This window comes from Electrona antarctica (genome assembly GCF_951216825.1).
Source record: "Electrona antarctica genome assembly, chromosome: 9".
NCBI lineage: Eukaryota > Metazoa > Chordata > Actinopteri > Myctophiformes > Myctophidae > Electrona > Electrona antarctica.
Genome location: NC_136790.1, coordinates 25216558 through 25243682, shown reverse-complemented (window position 1 = coordinate 25243682; position 27125 = coordinate 25216558). Strand labels below are relative to the sequence as shown.

The following is a 27125-nucleotide window of genomic DNA, read 5'->3' as shown; positions in this document are numbered from 1 at the left end:
CATAATTAGGGTTCATGCGCGCAGCTCTTTCGGGGGTCGAAATAAAGAGAAACGGAATCATACCGGTCGCTCTTTTTGCACCAAAGCAGGGAGGCGTGGGAGCATTAGCAGCCAGGGGTAAAGTCGTTTTTTCATTAATAGGCTATCTTTGCGATTTGATTTTGTGTTAAGCTGTGCGATATCGACCTTGATGACATTGATTGCAACATGCGCTTGATAGTTTGACAAGTTTTAAACTGTCACACTTGCTTAGCAGACTTTATTGGTACAAATTATAACAGTGCCTGCACATAATGTATACCTACCTACCGTAACCACCATAGACGTGATAGAATTGCTAACGCATCCATAATTAGAGCTTCGGTAATCTAAGCCTTTAGTTATTTTGTGCACAGTATAGTCTGTTAGAACTCTGTTGTCCATGAGCTGTCAACTGTCAGTAAACGATTCGTGGATCCGATTGGTCAACCTGACTTGAACTGTCAGATCATTCATTATGTGATTGGCTGCGGCGAGTGGGCTGTGAGGACAGCGCGTCCCCGCCAAGTATTACAGTCATATACACAGTATACTTTCCTTGAGGTTATATGCCGTGGTGTGCGTTGTGCTCCTCTATAGAACCTTGTGAGAACACCTGAGGAGGATGAAGATCGCAGTGATTGGTCAGAGCCTCTTTGGCCAGGAGGTGTACAAGGAGCTGAGGAGAGACGGCCACGAAATCGTGGGTGTCTTCACCATACCTGACAAGGATGGCAAAGCAGACCCACTGGGTGAGAGACCAGTCATGATGACATCAGCACGTGCTACTATCAGCTGTGAAAAAATTACAAATACATATGGCATGATGGCAACATTGTGAAGTTCAAGTCCTTAGTCCTTTAGACTTCATTTAGAAATAGCCTATCCTACTTCTCAAATAGCTAGGTGTTGACTGTACCAGCAAAATAGTAAAGTAGGCTATCATTATCACAGTTATGTTAGAGTCAATTATTTGACTTGCATAAGCATTATACAGTCTGAACACTGAACTATTCTAATCCTGACATCAGCTGGGACTTTTGTTTTGTTGTTGTTTCTGACTGCACATAAAAATGAAAAGTATTATCATGGTCAACTTGGTTGTGGAATCTGTGGATGTTTGACGGTGTTCAAGCTGCAGTAATTTTATTTTATCACCTGCATTCATTCCTTCGGTCTCCTTATCATGATCCCGATTCCTATGACAACACAGACCTTTATAAAGGTGTCTTTGGCTTTGCTGTGGCGTGGTTGCTATGCTATCTAAAGCAATCCTTGCAAAAGATACTTCTAACATTTAAACTGGTAATATAATAGGTGGATGTGACTTGGAATGTACCATGTAGTATCATGGTGATGCAGCTTGTGACCTAAACAAAATGCATTACAGTAGAAGGCTGAAAACAGACATGTGAAAATAAGCAGGTGCGCTTCTCCTGGATGCTTACACTGCATGGGAACAATACAGTCACCGTTTGTTGAGAACAGACAAAACAATGCATAACTGAGCCTCTGTCTTGCATCCCTTATTGGATTGCTGCCATTTCCACCTTGGTGTGGATCCACAGATAGTTGCTGTCAAGGGACGTTGTGGAACCTCTGTAAAGCAGCCATAAGCCGTAGATTGCCATACTCCTTTACCTGACATATAGTCTGATTTATACTGATATGTCCTTTCCCTCTTCACACAGCCACAGAAGCAGAAAAGGATGGTATTGCTGTCTTCAAATTCCCTCGATGGCGACTAAAGGGTCAGGCTATCCCAGAGGTGGTTGCGCAGTACAAGGCAACAGGCGCAGAGCTCAATGTCCTGCCCTTCTGTTCCCAGTTCATCCCCATGGAGGTCATCGACCACCCGAAGCATGGCTCTATCATTTACCACCCCTCGCTGCTACCCCTCCACCGGGGGGCTTCCGCCATAAACTGGTGAGTTACTTACTGGCAGTTACGGCTGCACCTGTGATGGTTCAGCACATGAGAAAGTTTCACACAATAGTGTAATAAATGGTAAATGGTGCATATATACAAAAGCACTTTACATAGATTGTGCATTACATTCACCCATTCATACACCGATGGCGGAGGAAACCATGCAAAGCACCAACCTGCACATGGGGAGCAATTAGGGGTTCAGAGTCTTGCTCAAGCACACTTCGACACTAACTCTGGGGGAGCCCGGGATCAAACTGGGAACCTCATGGTTCCCATCCGGCTGCTCTACCGGCCACTCTACTCCTGAGCCACCCCAACTCATGTGGGTCTTTCAACTGAGTGATTACATGTGTTTGATTTAGCGATGATACAGGTGCAGACTAGACCACATACTGAAATACAGTTACAGATAATGATATTTTTTTTGGAGAGAGTTTGCATTACCAATGTTGATGCTAGACTCAGTTGCCCTTTTTATACTATTTTCAAGGGAAATCTTTTTGTTGGCCTGGCTGTATCATATTAACAGGCCAAATTTGCATATTCATGAAATCAGTGGTTTTCAAACTTTTTCATGTCAAAGACCCCCAAATTGACACCAATTAGCCCGTAGACCCCCATTAGAAAATATATGCCAAGGACCTCCATAAGAGAAGATTTGTACGGCTCTAGCAGTGATTTTCAACCATTTTCATTTCAAGGACCCCCAGTTTGACCTGTTAATTTAACTCTGAGAGTGTACAAATGTTGTTATATGCACGGTTTTATTGGTTTTACTCTTTTAATAGTTTTTTCTAATAAAGTTGTCCTTTTTCTTGTCCCCCCCCCCCTGGCCCCAACACATGTAAAACGTCTTTGAGTGTCATGAAAAGCGCTATATAAGTCCCAGATATTATTATTATTATTATTATTAACCAAACAGACCTGTTAGGGTTTGGTTCCATTTGTACACTCTCTGAGTTACAGACCCATAAGGGTCCATTCTGGTTCCTAATTATCATTTAGCTGGGGAGCCCCGGAACTCTCTCAAGGACCCCTAGGGGTCCCCGGACCCCACTTTGGGAACCACGTGTGCATTAAATGCATAAATCCAGCTACACTACAGTATGTCTTATCAGTTCAGTTCAGTTCAGTTCAGTTCAGTTCAGTTCAGTTCACCATCTGCCCGCACATAGGACCCTGATCCATGGTGACAAAAAAGGCGGGTTCACAGTGTTCTGGGCTGATGATGGGCTGGACACTGGACCAATCCTGTTGCAGAGGGAGTGCGCCGTCGAGCCTGATGACACTGTCAACACCATCTACAAGAGGTTCCTCTTCCCAGAGGGAATCAAAGGCACTGTAAGTCGGCTGATGGAAGATGCAATCGTTCTAATTCCATGTAAAAAATACATCAGCCAATTAAATCATCACATTCCGTGCTACAAACACATGCTACAAACACAGACACATGATCAAACACACCTACACACAAAGCTGTGCATAGGAGGGGAGAAAAAAGGGGAAAAAAGGAATAACAGCAACATATATATTCTAAATCAAGATTAATGCCTGTAAAATAAAGTACATGTAGGTGGAACAGGTTATTGATCTTTAGCATCTGTACTACGTCTGTTCTGGAACGATATTCATAGTCTGCCTGTTAGTAACCTCTATCTTAATTTCCCAACATAACAAACACTGTAATAACAAAGTCCATAAAGATTGTGTTAACAGTTAACACCGCATGATGAAACTATGAATAGGGTGTGTGTGACGACACACCATCCGACACACCAGCTGTAGTAACTGAACGTTTTCAAGTGACGAATTCAAACCACATATTGTTACTGATAATAATGCCTGGTTTCCACAAAATACAATTTAGATTTCCAGTCAATGAGTGTGCAGTTCCAGTCAATGAATTAATACCGTGTTTACATTCACGCTGAACGTTAGAGGGGAATTCTTTCCTTGAAACAATAATGTGGTTTTCTTTTGGGTTGTTTCCAGGTGGATGCTGTGCGTCTTATAGCGGAAGGGAAAGCCCCAAGGATCATCCAGCCCACGGAGGGAGCAACATATGAGTGCATACAGAAAAAGGACAATTCTAAGGTAACGTACTGTAGGCGTGGTTACATCGGTCACATCTATTGTTCACGTCAGGATATATCTCTGCTAGTCGGGCTTTGGAGTAGTGGATCCTATGAAGGACTTTAAACTGTATAAGACTCAATCGTGCACACAAAGTGGAAGAATGAACCCTTTCTATAGCTTCGCCCCACCAATTAGCAATTATCCGAGAAGGTAGTATTCATTTCCCTCTCCCAGGCCATTACAACATACAGCCATTTCAATCACTTCACACTATGTACCAGCCAGGACAAGTTTTTCATATTGTCAGAAGAATCCACTTTGTGTTCATTAATGTAATAAATGTGTGATTATGAGACCTGTTTTGTCATGCAATGACAATGAATAGAATTGCTACAGTACTTTTGGTTGTCATATAAAGATGATCGATTACATTTGGACATATATCATGCTCAGGTAGAAAGAGTATACAACCCAAGATTCAACTGTACCTATGTTCAACATTGCTTTATTGGTAGTCTCGTGTAGCCAGACGACTATTCCACAATCTCCGAATGCTATCGTCGCAGTCCCACCCCCTTTCATGACGACGAGCGGCACGAGAAGACAATTTCCCATTCATTTTTCCCATGGACGTTTCAGAAAGTATTTATTTAAACTAAGGCTCGGACAAAGGCAACTCGGATGGTGACAAATCATGACAATAAACACCATTTTTGGGGCGAACAAATAATTAGAAAGAAGAAAAACAACAAAAAAAGTGTTGTACCCTGCCCTTTTTTTCTTCTAATTATTTGTTCGGCCCAAAAAATTGTGTTTATTGTCATGGGTTGTTTGTCACCATCCAACATTAGATGGTTTCGATTTTTATTAGGATACATTTGCGTGACTGTAAAGACGAAACGGAAGTGGAGAGGAGGCTCTACTTTACTTTATTTTACTCATGAGAGCTTCCGTAGCTCCAGACTGTATGACGTAAGCATTTAAAAGAGGCAACAGTCCTCCCACGCGAGACAATTTATTGGTGATATTGGTGTGAATTAGCATAACCAGTGGCTCTGTGCTTACTTTTGAACATCTGCTTTTAACTTTCTTTCAAACATACCTTTACTGAAAGTTCAGTACATTTTATGTGCATTGTCTCCCTCTTCCGTGGTGCAGAGATTCAAATCAAAAGCTATGATGTCCGAACTACATTAATGATGGTGGCATGTCTACAGGGGAGGATTATCCAACGAGCCTGTTGGGCCCAGGCCCAGGGGCCTCTGAGCGTGACCGTGTTGCTGTCGCTCAAGCTTGGGGGCCCCCAAAAAGTGCAAAGTTAATAACAGTTATTACCTTTGAACTTTTTGCCAGTAATGGGCTTATCATGTCAATAAAATAACCCCAAATGTCCTAAACCAGTGGTTTTCAACTGATTGTGAATGAGGGACCGCCACCCCGACTTAGAATCAACCTGGGGACCACTGTCATGTTGGGTGGGGATATGGGCTAAGATTAGTGCTTTTTTAACACTTGCTATGCACCCCGTGTATACAACTTCCCACTGTGTCTCAACTCTCAACCAATGGTCCATTGAATAATAATTTCCTAATAATAATGACTCATCCAGACATTCCGGTGAACTTCCCCCTCTTGAGATTTTAACTCCCTTTTTCTGTTGAATTTCTTGACCTCCCACTTGTCAGTAAAGGACTGCAAGGACGGTCATCAATGTCACCAGGTCATTCAGTTCACTGTTTCTCAACTAGTAGAAAGAAAATGTAAAAAGAAATCTACAAATCCTACATTACTAAATGCATGGTCAGGGACCACATGCAATACCTCCACGGACGACCTGTTGAAAACCCCTGTCCTAAACCATCATATGATACATGTTACTGCAAGTGTTTAAACCCTCAGTTTATCCATAAGGCTTCCAGAGGGAGGTCTCCAAAAACAAGGGGGGGACCGTACCCTTTGCATGTTGGTGGCCCAGGGGCCCATTATCTCGAGATGAATACCAAACGACTCGCCCCTTTACCAACTCGCCCCCGCGAAATGTTTTAATGTAGTTAACAGTTAATTTAGTATTTCCCTCCCTCTCTGAAATCTGAAATTATCTTTTATACAGATTTATTTGATTGTATAGTAGTAGTAGTCGATCTCTATACTCTTAAAATTAAGAAAGAATAACATGACAGAGACGGTGACTGCTTAATTAAGTTAATTTAGGACCTTCTAGCAGTTAATTTCGTTTTATTAAACACATTTCTTCCATGTAGCCCATGTTTTGTAATGGCATCATCATGCTATTATGCCCGTGGATATACAGAGTGAATTTAACAATGATAAATTAATATGATAATACCTTTTATATAATCACCAACATGAATTATGTTTGTTATTTACAGCTAGGTAGAGTAGTGGGGCGAGATGGAAAAGGGGCGACCATACCCGTTACCCTCTAGATCCGCCTATGCATGTCTACTGTCCAATCCTGTGCCCCATCTGCTTTAAAAGGCTTTATTGCCATTGTGAACTAGTCACTATTTTATCTGACAAGAGGGTCTACATTTTATCAATACATTGTGTACGTCTTTACAGCTGGAGAAATTGATGAGATTCTTATGCCTTTGACTATTGACAGATCGACTGGAACCAGACTGCTGAGGCCATCCACAACTGGATCAGAGGCAATGACAAAGTGCCTGGTGCCTGGGCAGATGTTGACGGACAGGTACATGTTTATTTTATCCACATTTACAAATGTTAAATGTCAGTTTTATTGGCATAAATAAGGTATTACATATTGTGAACTACTGTAGTAGTTCACAGTAAAGTGCACACAAAGTATTTAAGTCTCTCTAGTGTTTGATGCAATGAAAGGAATGGAAGTCTTGCCTCTGTTTGCTGTTATTTTTGTTTGAGTCCACACAACAGTAGTATTATGTAAATTCCATTTAAGGTGGAATTCTCACTTCAAATACACTGTGGTGTGTCTCTTCTCCCATAGAAAGTGACGTTCTATGGCTCAACTCTAATTGACAATGGCACCGCAGCAAACGGACAACCCCTGGAGATCCCAGGAGCCAGTTTTCCTGGCAGTGTCACCAAGGCGGGCCTGGTTCTCTTTGGCAATGATTGCAAGACTGTAAGTTAAATAGTAGGCAACATACACACCACTTGGCTTTATGTCTTCCCAAAGAAAAAAGTTAATTTCCACACGTACTAACCACCTCTGCGTTGCTTTATTGTACTGTTACGTTACCTCGCCTCAGACCAGTGTTGATTTCGTTGACTAAAACTATGACGGAAAATGTGTCGACTATACCTTTTTTCACTCAAGAAGATAATAAAACTAAATAAAAACTAAGCTATGGGCCTGGGCCGCGGCTGAGCGGTCCAGGCACCTAGGCCGGTAAACCAGCCTGACGGCGTGCCGGCGGGCTCGGGCTTGAGTCCCGAGCCTGCCGGCCTTTGCATGCCTTCCCCTAGCTCTGGTCCATAGCTCTAATGCGTTGCATTACTTAGTTACTCCACTGCGCCTTCTACCGATATTGCCCAGAGAATTGCCTCATAGAGAATATTTTTCCTCCGGTGAAAAGAAATCCCTTTCTAGTGTGTGTGTGTGTGTGTGTGTGTGTTCTGTCCAGTCAGTCAGTAGCTTGGACAGTTAGAAAACAAGTTGACATTGAAGAGAGGACGATTAATTAAATAAAGGAACATTGAATGGAACAGAGTAGAATCACATTCATGCATGAAGGGTTAAGCATCATTTTAATAATGCACCAAAAGTGAATGCAGCAGATTTACAATGGGGAATTGGCATAGGCCTATAGCAATTGTCTCAAACATTTGAAATGTACAAACTAATGTGGCAGGGAAGAGTCTTTACACAGTGATTGACTCTGTTGTACTAGACTAGAGCAAGCATGCAGTCAAATGAAATCTTCCATTGAAAAGTAAAGCACGTTCTTTTGATTTTGCAAAAGCCAATTTTCAGATTATTAAACTAGCACAGTAACACGTTTTTCATTGACTTTTTGTGACCATTTTTTATATTTTTATCCTCCATACATATTACATATTAAGATACTTGCAGTGTCGCCCGTCCGATTAAAAAATCTGCACTTGAACCAAAGATATTTTATTGCACCTACTTGTCCATTACCCAACATGTGTAGTCTCTCCACTGCTCTGTCCAATCAAAGTGCTTTCAAAGAGTTCCAATGTTACTACTGCATCTCTTCTTGTACACGATTGTCCTCAGTATTCATGCAAACAAATCCTCAATATGAAATATCATTCTTAAAAGTGCTGTTAAAGTGATATTTTGGTTAAAACAAAAAGTATTTTGTTAAACTATTATATTCTGACAGTAATCAAAATATAATGGTGTTCGGGTCTCTCCAGCTCTCCAGTTCTTTAGTAAACAGAAAATAAATCTTCAGGCAGTGGAGGGACACACATTTCTTCCAATCAGGAGAGAGAAACAATGTATTAGCTTAAAATGTGTAGTGTTCTATTTCCAATTCTGTCTGCTCATTTATTTATTCATTTTTATAACTTCCAATTTCACTTGCTTATCTTGTATCCAATAACGTATTAGTTCATTTTATGTTTACTAAAGAGTGCTAGAGACAGGGAGACACATGGTAGGCTGTTACTGAACAAACACTATAGCAATGATTACTATCAGAAAAGATAGCAATTGAAGAATATCACAAATATATCAAAAAATATCACTTACAGCACATTTCAGGAGTTCTTTGACCTAATATCATTGCCAACATAATTTATAGGATTGAACTGATTCTTAAGCCAACGTGGAAGTTACTTACACCATGGGTTCCTGTGGCAGATTTCCATTGGCTTGCAGATAGTGTTTTACATTTGTACCTTAGGCAATTATATAAGGGACAGAGGTAGTCTAAATTTTCAGATTATTAAAGACAGTGGTCTTAGAGGAGCATGCTGGTGGCCAAAAGGTTCCCGATTTGATCCCCAGAGTACCATCAGAATGTTTTTAAAGAAAGCACATACCAGATTAAAAATGAATGGTTCAGATATTAACGGGAAAATGTCATGGAACAAAATGTTTAATACCCTTGGGCTTATTTTAACCTGACATTATGGGTCCGGCCGGGTCTAGCCCTGGCTGTGAAATTACATTACTAGTACTACATTTCATGTATTCCAAATACACAGCCATAAATCACTCCTATGCCCACCTAGGTAGCAGACTGATCTTTGCTACTTTGGTACACTTGTTTAAAGTTATCGCACGTGTACAGTATACTCATCCAATTATTAATTCCTGCGACTTGTCATCTAGTTTCATATCCATTTGAAAGTTCTGGACGAAAACATGTGTTTAGTAAAACATCTCCACTTTTCCACGAGCTGCATACATACAGACAACATTCATTGTCGGTGACGGGGCCCAAAATGATTGCTGGCCTGAACAAATGGAAACTTCCTTTTTAGAGGATAATATCTGACTCCAAGTCACAGTAATTAATAATTGGGGGAAAACACGCGGAGCTGCAAAAATCTGTCTGCTACCCAGGTGGTCATACAGGAGAGATTTAAATACATGATGTACTTGTATATGCAATATCACAACAAGGTAATATGGGGTGTTGTAGACAAGGAAATATGTCAAGGGAACCCATTGCTATTTAACTTATTTCTAGATTTACTATGGAGGGCTGGCAGTTTTAACCGAAAGACCAATGCCATGAACCATTTGCATGTGCTTGCTCATCAACAGCCTTTCAGTAAATGACTCGTCACAATCCAAACATTTATAGGGACTCTTCCCAATATGTTTTGTAAACATGTGGTTCCTCATAGTTGTACCTCGATTAAATGACCTCTGGCAGACATGGCACTTAAAAGGCTTCTCTCCTGTGTGAGTTCTTTCATGGTCTGTCAGGTGGCCCTTCTTTTTAAATGCTTTCCCGCAAGATTTGCACTGAAAGGGCCTTTCTCCTGTGTGCACTTTCATGTGAGTGCGTAGCATGCGCTGGCACCTCATTTGTTTACCACATATGAGACAGTCAAAGTTCCCCTCGCTTTGATGCTTGATGAGATGGCCCTGAAGCAAATCTCGTTGAGTGAAAATGTGATTGCATATATGGCAGCGGTAAAAGTTAATGTTCAACGCCTTCGCTTCAGAAGCGTTGGGGTCCGCAGAGGAGGGGTTTGGCTCACATTTGTCTTGAGCCTGTGTGCTGCTCTCCAGTTGCTGCACTGTTCTGATAAGTTCTTTTGTTAAAGGGTCCCCCCCATCGCTATCCTCTACCGATGGTTGCCCCTCATTTCCCCTGGCCCAGAGCTCTTCCTTCTCATCTTCTTTCTTAATCTGGACTGGGTCTTTCTGTCCCACACCGGGGTTGCTGTCCTGCTCACCATGCTGCTTCTTGGGGGACATTACCTCTGTTGATGTGGGTACAGATAGTTTCTGGCAGCCTGTAAGGGTACAAATAAAAAGTTGTTACCACTGGCCTGTACAGTATCATCATGGGCCTTTGCATATGCCTGCAAGGTCATCGAGCTAGGTTGGTGGAGATTGTAAAATTGTTGCTGTGACTCAGAGTTGGGTTGATATGCATGACAATAATGTCCAGTTGTCCACACAAACCTTTAGTTTACATAATCGTCAAGAGGACGAGGATATCAAATTGCAACAGCATGGAAACAAATAATGCATCATATGAATTTAAATCCTAAACTTAAGCTACATACAGTAGCCTACAGTGTGAAAACTAAGTGTTGCATTCCAATAGAAGCACAGTAGGCCTATGTTTAATTAACAGTAGGCCTGTTAGAATTATTTAAGAATTAAAACACACAAAAGTTATGAGCCAACTGATATCTGACATTTGTGAGGATGTGTTCTACTAGGAAAATACTTGTTCCCATTTCTAACAGCTCCAGAACAGAACAGAACCTTTTCACAGCAGCCATCTTGACAGGTGTTAACTGTACAGGAGTCATGGGCTGTCCATGCAGGTGCAGAAGAGAACACCCAAATGAAATAAAATATACCCACAATATTTAAGTTATTAACTTCAGCTGTGTTTGACTGTAGCCCCTATGAAATGTATTGCATTATTAAAAATGTGGCTAACAAAGTAGGCAACTATAGGCATAGTCTAGAAATTGTTGAATATTTTCCCTTCCGATTGTCTAGTAGCCTATAGTCTGGACATGGACTGGACATGTTCATGGACATGCACTGGAGGACACACTGGACATGCATCATGTTATACTGAAAAATATGTATTTGTCATAAAGACGTCATTTTGCCCCCAAAAGGTCCCATCATGTTTTAGCAGGCCTTGATTGTTGACAGTAGCGTTGCTGATACACTTTAATTAGTGACCCATCGAAGTCCGTAACGGCAGAGGTCGCTGTATTGCCATTTTCGACCAATTCGCGGCCGATAGATGGATTCTCGTGCGCTCAACAAGCGAGTAAAGTTTACCATTATTTATTTACCATCATTTCTAAACAGTCGAGAACCAGATTGGAATGTTTTCACCATTTTAGATTACCGATATGGGAAAACCGATGTGTGATCCGACGCCCGAAGGTAACTTTGCCTTTGCCAAATAAAAAGGAAACAGAATTCGACAGGTCAATTATATTAGTGTAACATGTAACTGCCAAAACGGAGACCGAGAACTGTATTCTAGGATGTATGAGGTTGATGAACAAACCTGCTCTCTGGAGTCTTATCTCCGGTTGGTAGACGAGATCCAGCAGTTTGTGCAATCTTTGATTTTCCACCTTTGTCCGCTGCACTTCTTCATGATAGTCAATTATTGTTTTCTCTACAAACCCAAATATCTCAATGGCAGCTGTAGTCAGTCGTTGTGTAAGAAACACGTTAAATGACTGTAGTGTATCAGTAGCCATTCTGCACGGAAAAGATGCCTTCAAAAAGGCAACACAGGAGTTGAATACTGAAGTCACTGATGATTTTACTTATAACGTGTGTATGCAAATACAACACATTTTCTACAAGAAACAGCTGCATGTAAAGAGACGAAATATTGCCACCTAGCGTGCAGGGGTTGTAACAGCAGACTGCAGTTGGGAGGGATTTCCACATACATTTCCAAAATCGTATTCCTTGTCAAATTGTCTCTCCCAAAACCTTTCCTTAATTGTATAGCCTGTTGGCCTTCATAATTTTTCCTCACCACTGTATTTTATTTCATTTCATCTTTATTTATGGTTTTACATGATAACATTAATTTACTTGTATTTCATTTCATACAAGAGATAAGATTATACCTTTATTGAAAATCATAGAAGCAACAGCAGTAGCCCAGTAGAATGGCTATGATATTACACATTTCATGTATTCCATATGAAATGTCTTGGAAAATCATGAAATGTATGTTGAAACGTAATATCAAAGCTATTCCAGGGCTACAACAGCAGTGACAATGACACAGGAGGTATAGGTAGACTATAAGAGAGAGTCAAGAACTAATTGAAGAATTAGTGAAGATGTGTACTTCCATCAATACAGAGTGAATTCATTGTGTATGAATATACAACACACTATACACCTATTCACAATGAACATCAACAATTAGTAATTGTTGATATACTCTAATTGTCAATTAGATATATCATTTGTATATTAATATGCTGTCACATGTCCACCACTTACTAAAGTGATGGGCAGGAAACTGAACATTCCTGATCTAATCAATTGAGATCTGAATTGTATTAGGCATGGGCATTGTATTTGCTTAGTTATATGAATAGGCTACTTTTAATTACACTATAGTAATCAGTTGCTGTGTTTGACTTTCCCTATATTAAAAAATTCTCAAGGCGAGACTACTAGTAAACACAGTGCATGCACTAATGTTTTATCTCTCTATCTCTGTGTTCTGTCTCCCTCTCTGTTTGGGTGCTGCCAATGTGCAGCTCTTAGTGAAGAACCTGCAGTTTGAGGATGGGAAGATGATCGCAGCATCACAGTACTTCCGCTCTGGGGGAAGTGCTGCTGTGGAGCTCACAGAGGAGGAGAAGGCATTTGCTGGACAGATGAGGGTAGGTATTCTGTCCCTTCTAGACTAGGCCACCGCCTTAAAACAGTCTGGCATGGCACAGAATTAAATGGAAAACCTTTATTAAATGATACCTTTTCCCCCCCGAAAATAGTAGCCATTCTGTGCAGAATTAAAGCAACTATCTCCAGCTCACTTCATGTGGTGTGTTCTTACAGACCGTTTGGCAGAGCATTCTGACTAATGTTGCTCAGATCGAGGACTCCACAGATTTCTTTAAGTCTGGTGCGGCCTCCATGGATGTAGTCAGGTAAAAAAGATGCCAACATCCCTCTCTCTTTTTCTTAAACTAAGATGAACATTAATATCCTAAGGTTATCTGGGTTTTTTTTGTATCATATCCTACAATACATTCTCTACTCGCTTCTCTTTTATTTCGCTGAATGTCTCTCCCTGCCATATATTCCCACCTTCCTCCATTCATTCCACTTTCCAAACTTTCTTCATCACAATATAATACTCTTACGTTCCCTCGCATTCCCTTGGAACACATTTGTGTCCCCCCTCTTTTTTTCTTTTTGCTCTCTTCTTACAGTTCTTATTCTTGTTCTTGTGCAAGCATTTCGCCCTTTTTATAATCATAGGCAATATTGTTTTGGCTCTACAGCTCTGATCCGTACACCTGTACTTGTGTATCTTTGGTGTTATACTGTACGTCAATCTGGATGAGTCTCATGCTTTTAATGGGTACAAGTGTACAAAACTTTCTTTCTTTCTTTCTTTCTTTCTTTCTTTCTTTATTTATTTCTTTCTTTCTTTCTTTCTTTCCGTCTGTAGACTTGTGGAGGAGGTGAAGCTGCGGGCCAGCAGCTGCCAGCTACAAAACGAGGATGTCTACATGAACACTACCTTCCAGGACTTCATCCAGAAGTGTGTCAGAAAGCTCCGTGGAGAGGATGACGAGGAGGAGCTGGTCGTAGACTATGTCAGTTTGAAACATCTATTGTCATATACATTAAAATATAGAGCCAGTGCATTTCAATGCAACATAAAGCTAATCTATTGGACAATCTAAAACCTATATTATATAACAGAAAGGTACAAGTTAACAAATACTGTAAAACAGTTTGTCGAATACAGTTCATATAGCCATAGTCCTCAACAATTACATGCCAGGTTTGAAGTCGATCGGTCAGACGGTTCTCAATATATGCGGGGGACAGATGCACAGAGATTCCATGCATTTATAGTGATAATATCATGTCACTCAACTATTGATTGTTTTCTTTTCCACTGGAAACACACACCTTTAAGTTGTGATTGTATCCTTTAAATCACAGTACAGATTAATTTGTTTGTCTGTAGCCTAACTATTTTATCTGCGGGGTAAATATTTCCCCAGGTGGAGAAGAATGTCAACAACATGACCATCAAGATGCCCCACCAGCTCTTCATCAATGGAGAGTTTGTTGACGCAGAGGGAGGAAAAACCTATAAGAGCATCAACCCCACAGACGGCACGGTAGGAAGACAGAGATTTAAGCACACATCAATACACAAGGGCCCCTTTTCCACCAAAATAACTTTGGTTCTAGAACTGGTTCTGTTCTAGATTCTTGGAACCTATTGGTGCTTTGAGCTTTCATAGAACCAGCGGCCATTTTTGGTTCCAGTTCCGAACCAACTTTTAGGGTTCTGAACCAATTAATTATCAGAGTGGAAACACTCTGAACTGGTTCAATAACCGGTTCAACCCCTGTGTAAAAGAGGCCACGGAGAGGAGAATATTCAGTATGACGTGGTGATGCATGTCCTAGACCAGGGGCTACAGGAATATCTCAAGGGAGAAAAATATTTAAGAATTCAGTCATCAACTTACTTAACAAATGTCAGATATCAGCCAGGCTGTGTATTCAATACACAGAGTGAATGGTTACTACAGAATAAGCAACAAGTATGTCTTAGTAGTCTGTAATTGTCCCACCAGGGGGTGCTGTGGTATAACAATGCACACCTCAGATTCCCTATACCTATACAGTGGTTGTCAAACTTAATTTCAACTCAAGGATCCCCAGAACTCTCAGTTACAGACGTGCCAGGGTCAATTTGGAACCCCCTCAAGCAACCCTGACCCCGTACCACTGGCCTATATGAAGGATTTTCAGTGGGATAATGTTTCTTTAGTGGTGATCAAGCTGTTCCCCTTTCAATTTGCTGAGGCAGTTTTCTTTTCTGTCTTTTGTCTCTAGGTTATTTGTGACGTGTCTCTGGCCCAGGTCAGTGATGTGGACAAGGCTGTGGCAGCTGCTAAGGAAGCCTTTGAGGAGGGAGAATGGGGCAGGATGAACCCCAGAGACAGAGGCAGACTCATCTACAAGTCAGTCCTTAGACATTTCACCAGACATTTGAAACTGTTGCATTGGCCCTCATATTTCTGTCTCTATACTTGCCAAAGCACATTCATCAGACCAAACATTTGGCTTAATATGCTAATAGCTTCCCAATTTGCAAATCCAAAAATGTATTTTTGGATTTGTACTTGTTAACCAGTAGGTGTCCCATCCAACACCAGTCCAGGGTCTAATGTTTCAATGGAAGATTTAACATTCTTATGTTTATTTATTTAACATGGACATCACAAACACATTGAACAAACGATGGATTGCTTACAGTGTATTAGCACGAGTGTTGGTTTTCAACACCTGTCCACAGGATGCTTTTCTAAAATAGATTAACACTAATACCAGTAAAAAAATACCGGTAATCAAGTACAAAAAGGAATACTAGTAATATTTACAAAATCAAAACCAATACAGTAACTTGTGAAACGAAACAAAAGTATACATAACCATTCAAGTAACCAGTCAGAAACTATACCGTGAGAAGTGCACAGTTGATTTCAAAGAGAAAAGGTTTTTGTATATAGGAAATCTATTTGTAGTAAATTATGATTGCCACCCTGACCATCGTGACATCTCCGCTCAAAGGCTGGCTGACCTGATGGAGCAGCACCAGGAGGAGTTGGCCACCATTGAATCCATCGACTCTGGAGCCGTCTACACACTGGCTCTGAAAACTCATGTTGGAATGTCCATCCAAACCTTCCGCTACTTTGCCGGATGGTGCGACAAGATCCAGGTCAGAATCACATGTTAGTTAGTAGGGGAGGCTGAATAAACAGTCAAAAAGGACACGCACATCAATACCTATAGGCTGGGTGCTGGATCACATCAATACCTATAGGCTGGGTGCTGGATCACATCTCTACCTATAGGCTGGGTGCTGGATCACATCAATACCTATAGGCTGGGTGCTGGATCACATCAATACCTATAGGCTGGGTGCTGGATCACATCTCTACCTATAGGCTGGGTGCTGGATCAAAATAAAGTCAAAGTGAAGAAATGAAAAAGTCTGCACACCAATTAATGCTCCCAAAATATCTTTACTGAATGGTAACGTTTCGGGCCGCAGCCCTTCCTCAGACCTTCTTCATTTCTTCAGAATCACATGTTGACCGCCTATAAGCCCTATACTTTGTCAAATGACAACACAACAGCGTAAATAGCCGTTCTACAAGCTCACAAAGTGTTACATCAACATGTTTGTGTGCTTGTAGATCTGCCCTTTCCACTATTTCTGAGACAAAAATAATAATAATAATTCACTTTTTGAGAATTACTACTGAATTGATATGAATAGGAGTGACGGACACTTACGATTATCTGTCCTCCTTGACAGGGCTGCACCATCCCCATCAACCAGGCCAGACCCAATCGTAACCTCACCTTCACCAAGAAGGAACCTATTGGGTGAGAGCAGGGCAGTTGGAAGCAATGGATTTATCCAAAAATAATACATTACAACCCCAAAGTGTACAGATGTTAAGCGTGTAACAGATGTGTTTTTGCCAGTTTCTGAATGAGTGAATTCTTCCCCCTGCCAGGGTGTGTGCCATTGTGATTCCCTGGAACTACCCCCTGATGATGCTGGCGTGGAAAGCTGCAGCCTGTCTGGCAGCTGGAAATACAGTAGTCCTTAAACCTGCTCAGGTCAGCACCTCAAACTAACTGGAATTTAAAATTGCATTTTCTAGGCCTGAAAAAGGATCTGCAATTATCTTAACATTTTTGAAACATCAGGGACATTTCTAAATGAAAACACACAAAATCATCATGGTAAAATAGTTTTGGTTCCTTATTGAAGGCAGAAATACTGTCATAGAATTTGGCACAAAGGGAAAAAAAGGAATGGGAATTCTTTGGAATTTCATTGGTAAAAAGGAGTGGTGAATCACATTCTCTTCATACCATTTGAAATGAAAAGGTTCATGTTAAGACTTTGTTAACGTTGCTATGAATTGATTTGTATCCATGTACCTGCAGGTGACGCCACTGACTGCTGTGAAGTTTGCTGAATTAGCGGCGAGGGCAGGGTTCCCGAAAGGAGTCATTAATATTCTTCCTGGAGCAGGTAGGAGCACATGCACAAAGAATATACGTACATACTCAGCTTCTAAGGGCCAAACATTCAACCTGCTCTAAACTGCCAAGTTTTCCAAAGAGCCTGCCCCATGACAACGCTGCACGTAACAATCATCCCATTATGAACGGGCATACAGGCACAGGGTTATGGGCTCCGAATGGCCCTCCAAAACCCCTGCTAAACCAGATAGCACTGTGGTGTCGCCATTACACATTAGCCTTTCAATCCCAGTGCCTTGGGATCGAATCCTTCTCATCGCAGTATTTAGTTTAAGGTTTAGGTATAGGTTTGTTTTGATTTGTCATTAAGCTGCGATTTCTCTTTCTCTGTCCACCAGGCTCTCTTGTGGGTCAGCGGCTGTCTGACCACCCTGACGTACGCAAGCTGGGCTTCACTGGCTCCACCGAGGTTGGAAAACATATCATGAAGAGGTGAGAGACTTCTGAATACAAATGAACATTACACTCTCATTCTAAGCATTTCACACTCCCATTCTAAGCATTGTGTGTGTGTGTGTGTGTGTGTGTGTGTGTGTGTGTGTGTGTGTGTGTGTGTGTGTGTGTGTGTGTGTGTGTGTGTGTGTGTGTGTGTGTGTGTGTGTGTGTGTGTGTGTGTGTGTGTGTGTGTGTGTGTGTGTGTGTGTGTGTGTGTGTGTGTGTGTGTGTGTGTGTGTGTGTGTGTGTGCGCGACGTGCGTGTGTCCCTCCAAAGCTGTGCAGTCAGTAACGTGAAGAAAGTATCTTTGGAACTGGGGGGGAAATCACCCCTCATCATCTTCAGTGACTGTGATATGGACAAGGCTGTTCGCATGGTTAGTAAATTTAGCTAGTAAGGTTAGTTCATGCTGAATGCTATATATTTGTATTGAGTTTGAGTTGAGTGTTGTGTGCCTTGCAGGGTATGAGCTCAGTGTTCTTCAACAAGGGAGAGAACTGCATTGCGGCCGGCAGACTGTTCGTGGAGGACAGCATTCATGACCAGTTTTTGCAGAGAGTGGTATGTTTCTCTGTACTAGGTTTATCTCAGAAAAGTGTATATTCTTTAGTTAAATCACAACTAAAGACCTTTCGGTTTTCCGCTGCGTTTGATTGAGTTATGCATGAATGAATGAATGAATGAATGGCTTATTTCGATCTTATACCGTTACAACATTACAAGAATCATATATATTTTTCTTTTAAAATGATCGAAAAGGTATAGGCATAAGCTTACCAGTAAGACGCTTTTCCCTTTCCCCCCCCCCTTTTTTTTTTAATTCACGTTTTCGGGCTTAAAATGTGTGTCAGGCGGTGGCCTCGGGCCACTCCATTTAGGGTCCAGGTAGAGCCGGGCTTGGCTGGGGTGACCAGGGGGCTGATGTGATGTCACAATGACCTGGGGGCTTGCCTGGGGTGTGTGGCGGGAATTGCGACTTCATGAGAGTGACTGGAATTGTGGGTTATGTGTCAAAAACGCAAGATTTCATAGTTATCTGTGATCTTCGGTCGGAATTAATGCCTATCCTTTATTACATTGTTATATATTAACAAGAAGGAAAAAAGGTTATTTTTATTTTTCCTTTTTCTTTCTCTTCTGCACTGTAATTATTGTCTCCACCAGGCCGAAGGCATGGGGAGAGAGTATGTTTTGCACTCCGTCCGTGTGTCCGTGTGTGTGTGTGTGTGTCCGTCCGTCTGTTACCAGCTAATCTCCGGCACCGTTAACCCGGTCGATGCCAAACTTTGCACACACACTCCCTGGATGCCAACGATGAACCTCTGCCCCACATTTTCCAGAACGGCCTGTTATAGCGCCACCATGAGGCAGCTTTTCACATTTTTTACCTAAAACTGCACCGATCTGCGTGAAACGTTGCATGCACACTCCCTAGAGGCTAAGGACAAACCTTTGACCTGCATTTTCCGCATCTGCCTTTTATAGCGCCACCAGGAGGCCGACTTTTGGAAAACACATTTTTGGATATTACTCCTCCAGATTCTGTCCAAAAATCTCACACATCGTTACACAGTATCTCTATGGTCATGTGCTCAAGTCGGATCTGTCCAATATTTCATATTCCATCCTAATTGGCTATAATTGGCTTTCACAGTTTGCAAGATTGCCCCGTTTTGAACAAAAGCCTCAAATCATGAACGCAGCATGCAATTTACGTGAAATCTTTCACACATTTTCTTACTAGGCTGAGGAATACCCTTTTCACATTGGCCTGTTATAGCGCCACCAACAGGTTGATTTTTGCAAAACACATTTTTGGAACAAAATGCCTCAAATCATCCAATTGCCATCAAAGGCGTATGAAGAAATTCCACCCTTTTCACATTGGCCTATTATAGCGCCACCAGGAGGCCACAACCTGACCTGCCCTGGTGGAGACCTGTGCCCAGAAGGGCACTTTTTCTAGTTTGTTATTGTTATTGTTTTATGTATCCTAATGTCATTTTATAATTGTGTTTCCTTTGCTTGATGTTCTGTGTATATGTATATCACATTGAATTGCCTTGAAATGTGCTAATAAAATGGCCTTGCCTACATAAAAAAGTCATCATAATAATGTCTCCATTTAGTAAGTTACGGTAGTCTATTTTACTGTACATACATTTGCATATGTGAAATTGCTTCTCTACATTTATCCGGCATAACTATTATTACAGCACAGTTTTTCAATTAATAATTTTCAGCATTTTGACCGTCTGTTGTGTTTGAACAGTTGGCAAAGAAACTGTGTAGAGGTTGTAAAAACTCAAATGTCTGTTTCCTGCCATATCCTCATTTGGACAATTTTCAGATTGAGGAGATTAAGAAAATGAGGATTGGTGATCCCCTTGACCGCTCCACAGACCATGGCCCTCAGAACCACAAAGCTCATCTGGACAAGCTGGTGGAGTATTGTCAGACAGGGGTGAAGGAGGGGGCAACCCTGATACTAGGAGGCAAACAGGTGGACCGACCAGGTGAGGCACATTCCATCACTGAATATTACTACTACTGCTATTGCCACTAATCCTATCCAAGCCACTTTATTTATATAGCACAGTGACATTTCACAACTCAGGATTTACAAAGTGCTGTACAGAAAGTTAAAAGCTAAATACACTGTAAAGCTAAAACATACCAGAAATACCAGCAAAATCACACAGTAAAAGAACAAATAACAACAAAGCCAAACAAAAGACACAGAAACTCTCTATTACGGAATTAAAAGCCAGGGTGTAAAGATGGGTCTTAAGGCGAGATTTAAAAGTCTCGATGGTGAGGGCCAGTTTGACATGGGAGGGGAGCTCATTCCACAATTTGGGGGGTAACGACAGAAAAGGCTCGGCCACCTCTGGTCTTTAAACGTGCCTTTTTTGTGATCTTGAGATTCAAAATGCCTGCAGACCGTCTCCAATGGCCTTGAGGGAGTATAAACCTTTATAAGATCACAGAGATCCTAAGGTGCCAGCCCGTTCAGTGATTTGAAGACAAACAATAAAATCTTAAAATCAACTCTAAAACGAACTGGGAGCCAGTGAAGAGAGGCCAGAACAGGCGTAATATAGTCACGCCTGTGTGACTATATGTTCCAGTTAGGAGACGCACCGCAGCATTTTGGACCAACTGTAGACGTGTCATGGAGGCCTGGTTTAAGCCTGTTACTCTTTATTGATATACTTGGTATACATATGTTGTAATCATTTTCCAGAATAAATGACATAAAAATGAATAAACAAGTTGTGTTTTTAACGCATATGAAAAACCCAGGAATTGAACTGTAGTGCATTCCACTAGAAAAACATTGCACGCCGTTGGAGCCATTCCTTCGTATTTAGAGTAGTTTAGTTGTGTGTCTGTGTCTGCATGTTTTGTGTGCTTGTCTATGCTTTAACATCTATTTTGCGACTGTGCCTCCAGGTTTCTTCTTTGAGCCCACGCTCTTTACTGATGTGCAGGACCACATGTACATCGCTATAGAGGAGTCTTTTGGCCCTGTCATGATAGTCTCTAAGTTCAATGGGTGAGTGGAAAGACTGGTTTCAGGAAGCCCAAAGTAGTATCCATCCATACTATATAGTTCACATGATTTATGATTTATCTTATTTATCTATTTATCTTATGATTTAACTCACTATAGTCACATCATCTCACATGTCATTTCTAACCCTTCATTTCAGTTCAGTGCATTTATTGTCACAGGGTGGAAGTTAGATTTGTAGCCAGAAATAATACTAAGCATACAATACAATATGTATTTGCATTGAAAACAATACAATTAGCCAACTGTGCAGACTACAGTAAGCCAATGGCTCTAGATGTGAAAGAGTTTGTCCAGCTATTGGGAAAAAGGCTGAGCTTCCTTTAAAATAATCAGATTCTGTTCTGTTGTTCTGTGCGTGTATTTATATATATGAAGAAAAAACCCAATAAATAAATAAAGTATTTTGGACTTGCAATCAAGATAAAACCATAATATCACTCAATGTGGGGTTTTGTTTGGACACTGTAGTGAAAATGCCATAATGTCTTTTTTTGTAATACCGTATGTATTTGTTGATAGCTTCTGAGCACCACTGCACAAAATCCTCAACTATTGGCCCATGCTCAGTGTATTTGCTAACTATGTCCTCCTTCCTCGTTTCCTTCATTCCCACAGTGACGTGGATGATGTGTTGAGGAGGGCCAATGCCACAGAGTACGGTCTGGCGTCAGGTGTGTTTACACGGGACATCAGCAAAGCCCTGTATGTCAGTGAGAAGCTCAACGCTGGCACAGTGTTCGTCAACACTTACAACAAGACCGACGTGGCATCGCCTTTCGGAGGCTTCAAGCAGTCTGGCTTTGGCAAAGACCTGGGTAAGCTATGCCATTAACAGTAGCCTGCCCTATGTATATACGTAACTGGTACGCTGAAAAAAGGTTTGTAGAGAGAAGTATTTTGTGTTTTAATGTACTTTAATTGCACTTTGCTTTTGATGAAAACTTTTTTTTCTTCTCATGTTTGATATTAAATACAGTAATTCCCTATTTTACCCAGTGAGTGTAGAAAGCTAGATCTTCTTACTGTTTGATTTGGTAACACGCCCGGTGCTTGTTGACCTTCTGGTAGTATCACTTGTAAGGAGTGTAATGAATCCATGGTGTGTTCATGCCTTGCCCTTCACTTACTCCAATAGGACAAGACGCACTCAACGAATACCTGAAGACCAAGGCTGTGACCATTGAGTACTAATTACAAGACCTGAAGAAGACTAAAGTCTAATTAATACTTGCGACAATATGTCCCAGACGCAAATCATGCAAATTTGTATTTATTCATCAAAATGAGTGGCAACAAATACATTTGACTAACATTATTCACATAATGTAAACCTCAGCTGAGCTTGGCTTCTGTTAGAAAGGCTTCTATTGTAACATGCTAACTGTCACTGAACTATACATTTTTGTTGTTGGGTGGAAACCTTGTATGTCCAAAACCTTTCCATGAAATGGAAAAATATTCCAATGGATCCATTGCTATTATTTAGTCACAAGCTCTTATTTATACTTTTCATTGGATATATAGTTATAACATTCACAGAGAGACATAACTACTTTCAACCTGGCCACACTATTTTGGGCATATCATTATAGGTCTCACTACGTTTGCGTGACACTGACATATATATCTTGGCATACAACAGGGAGTTATGAAAAAAAACAGAAGATGAACTATGGAGATACAAGGTTTCTGCCCGACAGTGACCTTATGCATAAGGCGGTAGCAAGCATCATGAAAAAAAGATCCAGAGATGTTATATGCACAAGTAAACAAGAGTTATTATGCACATACTATATGGATGGTGATAAGACAAAGAACTTCCTGCAGAGGCTGTTCTGACAGCAAAGTACCTTTAAAAAGAACTGGAACGTATGACCTTGGCTTGTCAATCAATTTTCTGTTTCTGTCAGGCAGAAGTGTCACACAAAAGTAGCAAAAATGGACAATCTACAAGCTGAAAACCTGTCACGACATGAGCTGCTACATTGTTGCTACATTTGAATTCTGAAAAGTAACCGTTTTTGGACATATGATGTTTCCACTCGACAGCACAATTTTTGCATTTTTGTACCCCAACCATAAGCCATGTCAATATGTTCCCCTTCCTTCAACTGTGACTACTGATAGTAATGTTTGCTTTTAAATGTTTATTAATCTGTTGACCACATGAATCCACACATGATGAATATGCAGTCCTATTAATAATGGTCTCTTTTTTAAGCTACATTGTAATTATTAGTATATGTGCTGTGTCCTTAACTATATGCAAATAGAGAACATGACTGACTCACTGCTAAGACTGTTTTGTAATCAATATAACTGACTCACAAGAAGAATTTAAATAAATTGTATACATTTTCTAGTTTTGCTACAGTAGGTCAGCATTGTATTAAATATAACATTTCCAACAGATTGTTTTTACTCACTCACAAATTAATTCATGGAAAATACAACCACCTTTCCTCTTTGTTTGTACAAATTGATTTTATCCAATATTTGGAAACAGAATATGCAACATTTCTGACTGTTCACAAGATAAAGTACTTGCAAAGCAAAAACTTGATATATAATTAATTCTGCTTTGGTAAACATTCACTGCTGTATACAAGTATGCATGAAGTGTTTTAATATGATCTTGGGTTACCATGAAACAGCTGTGCCTTGGACTCCCATAATTTCTGCCTATTTTCTTTCTCTCTTTTTTTCTTCCTTTTTTGGTGTACTGTATTATTCATAGTGGTGGAAATAATTTGTTCAGGTGTAGTATGAGAACTTAACCTGAATGGCTAATAGGATAATACATCTAGCTTTCCATGAGGAGCAGAATGATTTGCAGGTCTGTTTGGCTTGGTGCCTATAGGTTGCCACCATAGGTCATACAGTACGTTTCAAGGCAAAAAACAACAAAGGTGACCGCAAATTGGTGAATTACAGCAGATGGAGAGAGAAGTGCAGTTATGCTTCTTGCAATCAAAGAGATGGATTACAGCTGAAAGTGACCAACCATAAGGGAACATTTCCCACCTTGTGTGCAATAGTTCCAACCACTAAAAGCTGATTATCTGTGACTGTACTGTATTAGGCATATTCAACAAGCAAACATATACGCTAGATCTATTCTAGTGCTTTTAAAATGTAATTATTGGCTGTTGAGATTTCAATACGCTTTGGTCATAAATTGTATGGACAGAGTGGACACCCATTCCCCTCGAGGTGTAAATTGTCCCATCTGCTGCTTGGTCAAAGCCTGGGAATGAGAATGAGTGTAGAGTAAACATGAATATGCTATCTGATACTTAATTACTGTTCCTGAGGAACAGTAATTAAGTTCCTTTCATCCACGATCGCCCTGGATGATGTCCAGCATGTTGTAGGTTTTAGTTAACTCTGAAGGGGCAATGTTGTCCAGGCCAGGTACCAGACGATCACTGGGGTCATGGCACTCAGGGACAGGGGACAGGTCCTTGTTGCTAAGAGGCAAGAAGTTGAAGAAATCTCTTGAAAGCTCTTGAGCAGAGCGTCAATGTCATTCTCAAATGCACGGTGCCCACCGTGCATTTGAGAATGACATTGACATACCGGACATGGCGGACACGGCAGTGTGTGTTTTGGCTCCTCCCAGCTCCTCCTGGGTTACATCGTCATTGGTGACGGACTTCACAACATCAGGCCCTGTGATGAACAGGTATGATGTGTCCTTGACCATGAAGGTGAAGTCTGTCAGGGCAGGGGAGTAGCTGTTATTCAAAATGTAGTGTAGTCCTTTCAAAATACAGACAGGGAAAATAATGTAAAGAATTATGACTGAATCAGGACGCTGCTATTATGCAAAATAATGTAAAGAATTATGACTGAAACAGAGTCAGGACGCTGCTATTATATTATGCTTGGTGGCTCACTGGAGAGTCTCTTCTACAATTAGTATTATTGGTAACACCTGGAAGGAAGTAAGATTAAAATGCTATATGCATAGTACACTGCCAATATGGCTGCCGTGAAAAGGTCTGGAAGGGTTTATGTGGAGAGGAAAGGAGTAGAGTAGGCTAATGCATCCTGTCAGTAAGAACTTCATCTCTATCTAGTAAAAGTATTGAACACTGGAATAGTAAAGTACAAATACCTCAAAGTAAATGTACTTAGTTACTTTCCACTAACTGTGCGTGCATGCATACAGTACATGCATCCATCCATCCATCTTCATCCGCTTTATCCATCTTTAACCGCATTAGCCATCTCTGACTGGGGATCCCATGACTCTACACCAGCATGGAGATAAACCTCCCACCTGGTCCTCCCACCTCCCACCTTGCGCCATGGAATCTTCCTAGCTGGGCATGCCTGGAAAAGCTCCCCGGGGACACGACAAGGAGGCATCCTTAGATGCCCGAACCACCTCAACTACCTCCCTTCTGCGCAAAGGAGAAGTGGTTCTACTCTGATGGATGAGAGAGACTGAGCTTATGGATCACCAGTTAGATCTGGTGGTTTGTTTGGTTGATTGTTTGATTGAATACTTTATTAACAGTTTGCAGAGACAGGCACAGGAGAGTACAGTTCAATTCAAGGTCTGTTAAGAGGATTTAGACCTCTTAGAAGAAAGCACTAGTATGGCTTGTTTCCATTGGGGTCCTAAGTACTCAATTCAATTCAGCAAAACATTTAATGACAGACAAATTATACAATAGCCTACTATGCAAAAACATATCTAGACAAGTAGAAAAAAAAAAAAAAAGTATGTACAGTAAACTGTTTTTACATTGGCCAGTTCCGAGTTTCAGCCAACTGTAAGTGGTTTTGAAGGAGGGTATAGGCATTCACATTTTTTATGACTGTTGGTAGGGACTTTTTGTGGCATAGCAGGAGAACAAATTGAATCCCTTGTTTGAGCCAAATCTGTGTTGAATGTGATTAGTGGAGCGATCCCTCTGTCTTGTGACTGTGGACGTCATTAACGTTTTTGAAGTAGTTTGACAGATACATGGGTTGGGTGAATTTGTGGCGTAGTCGTGTACCTTAGACCAGGCCAATTGCAAGTTGCTGTACTCTGTCCTCTACCCTAGCCATCTCACCCTTGCAAAGTGAGCAGGGGTTAAATGAGTTGTGGATCCAGTTTGTGGTGCTACCTTTATGCACTGCAGGGGCTCTGAAACCAAGCTCCTGGAAAGGGGTTGTGCTCTGTACTCTATTTCTCCAGAGTTGCCCAAGGTGTGAGGTGCCATGTGAGTATGAGGACACTCACAAGTCACTGGTGGAGTGCCGCTACGTTCAAGTTTACCATAGTGGATGAGAGGGTCACTTCCGGCCTACGCAAGTACGCAATGGTTACGGAGCTGACTTTACACTCAAAATAATGCATTGTAACATCCCATCGATGGGATAGAAACTTGATTTTCTATTCAGGGCTTTCCACTTATACTTTATCCACACTGCCACCTGGTCAGTATCCAGCTCCAAGAGTATTATTAGTATATCATGCCTTTTTTTTTTTTTTACACTTGTGTAATTGTGTTTTTATGTCTTTGTATATGTGAGTCTTCTTGCATTAATGGAATAATAGGTTTGAACCTTGACAATTTCTCTTTC

General features: G+C 41.0%; 2 protein-coding genes across 2 annotated transcripts; one reads left to right on the top strand and one right to left on the bottom strand.

Moving 5' to 3' along the window:
• On the top strand, positions 1-24065 carry aldh1l1 (aldehyde dehydrogenase 1 family, member L1). The gene is made up of 23 exons (XM_079509322.1): positions 1-117; positions 619-770; positions 1710-1944; positions 3126-3291; positions 3943-4044; positions 6653-6742; positions 7019-7156; positions 12961-13086; positions 13262-13353; positions 13881-14028; positions 14446-14565; positions 15293-15420; positions 16031-16181; positions 16785-16855; positions 16990-17095; positions 17429-17516; positions 17866-17959; positions 18239-18338; positions 18425-18523; positions 20313-20478; positions 21419-21521; positions 22158-22357; positions 22678-24065. The coding sequence occupies exons 2-23, from the start codon at positions 644-646 to the stop codon at positions 22731-22733; spliced, it is 2706 nt and encodes a 901-aa protein (XP_079365448.1). The 5' UTR covers positions 1-117; positions 619-643; the 3' UTR covers positions 22734-24065.
• Positions 7764-12427, bottom strand: LOC306928998 (uncharacterized protein). The gene is made up of 2 exons (XM_079509323.1): positions 11733-12427; positions 7764-10479 (listed from the first exon to the last, which is right to left on the bottom strand). Exons 1-2 carry the CDS (start codon positions 11929-11931, stop codon positions 9707-9709), a joined length of 972 nt encoding a protein of 323 aa, XP_079365449.1. The 5' UTR covers positions 11932-12427; the 3' UTR covers positions 7764-9706.
• Positions 24066-27125: the final 3060 nt, after the last annotated feature.

Excerpts from the sequence above, each read along its gene's own strand:
- LOC306928998 (XM_079509323.1), bottom strand. The coding sequence starts at position 11,931 with ATGGCTACTGATACACTACAGTCATTTAACGTGTTTCTTACACAACGA. Across the intron at positions 10,480-11,732 it reads GATAAGACTCCAGAGAGCAG|GCTGCCAGAAACTATCTGTA; the intron begins GTTTGTTCATCA and ends GTACCCTTACAG.
- aldh1l1 (XM_079509322.1), top strand. The coding sequence starts at position 644 with ATGAAGATCGCAGTGATTGGTCAGAGCCTCTTTGGCCAGGAGGTGTAC. Across the intron at positions 20,479-21,418 it reads CAAACAGGTGGACCGACCAG|GTTTCTTCTTTGAGCCCACG; the intron begins GTGAGGCACATT and ends CTGTGCCTCCAG. Across the intron at positions 22,358-22,677 it reads TGGCTTTGGCAAAGACCTGG|GACAAGACGCACTCAACGAA; the intron begins GTAAGCTATGCC and ends TTACTCCAATAG.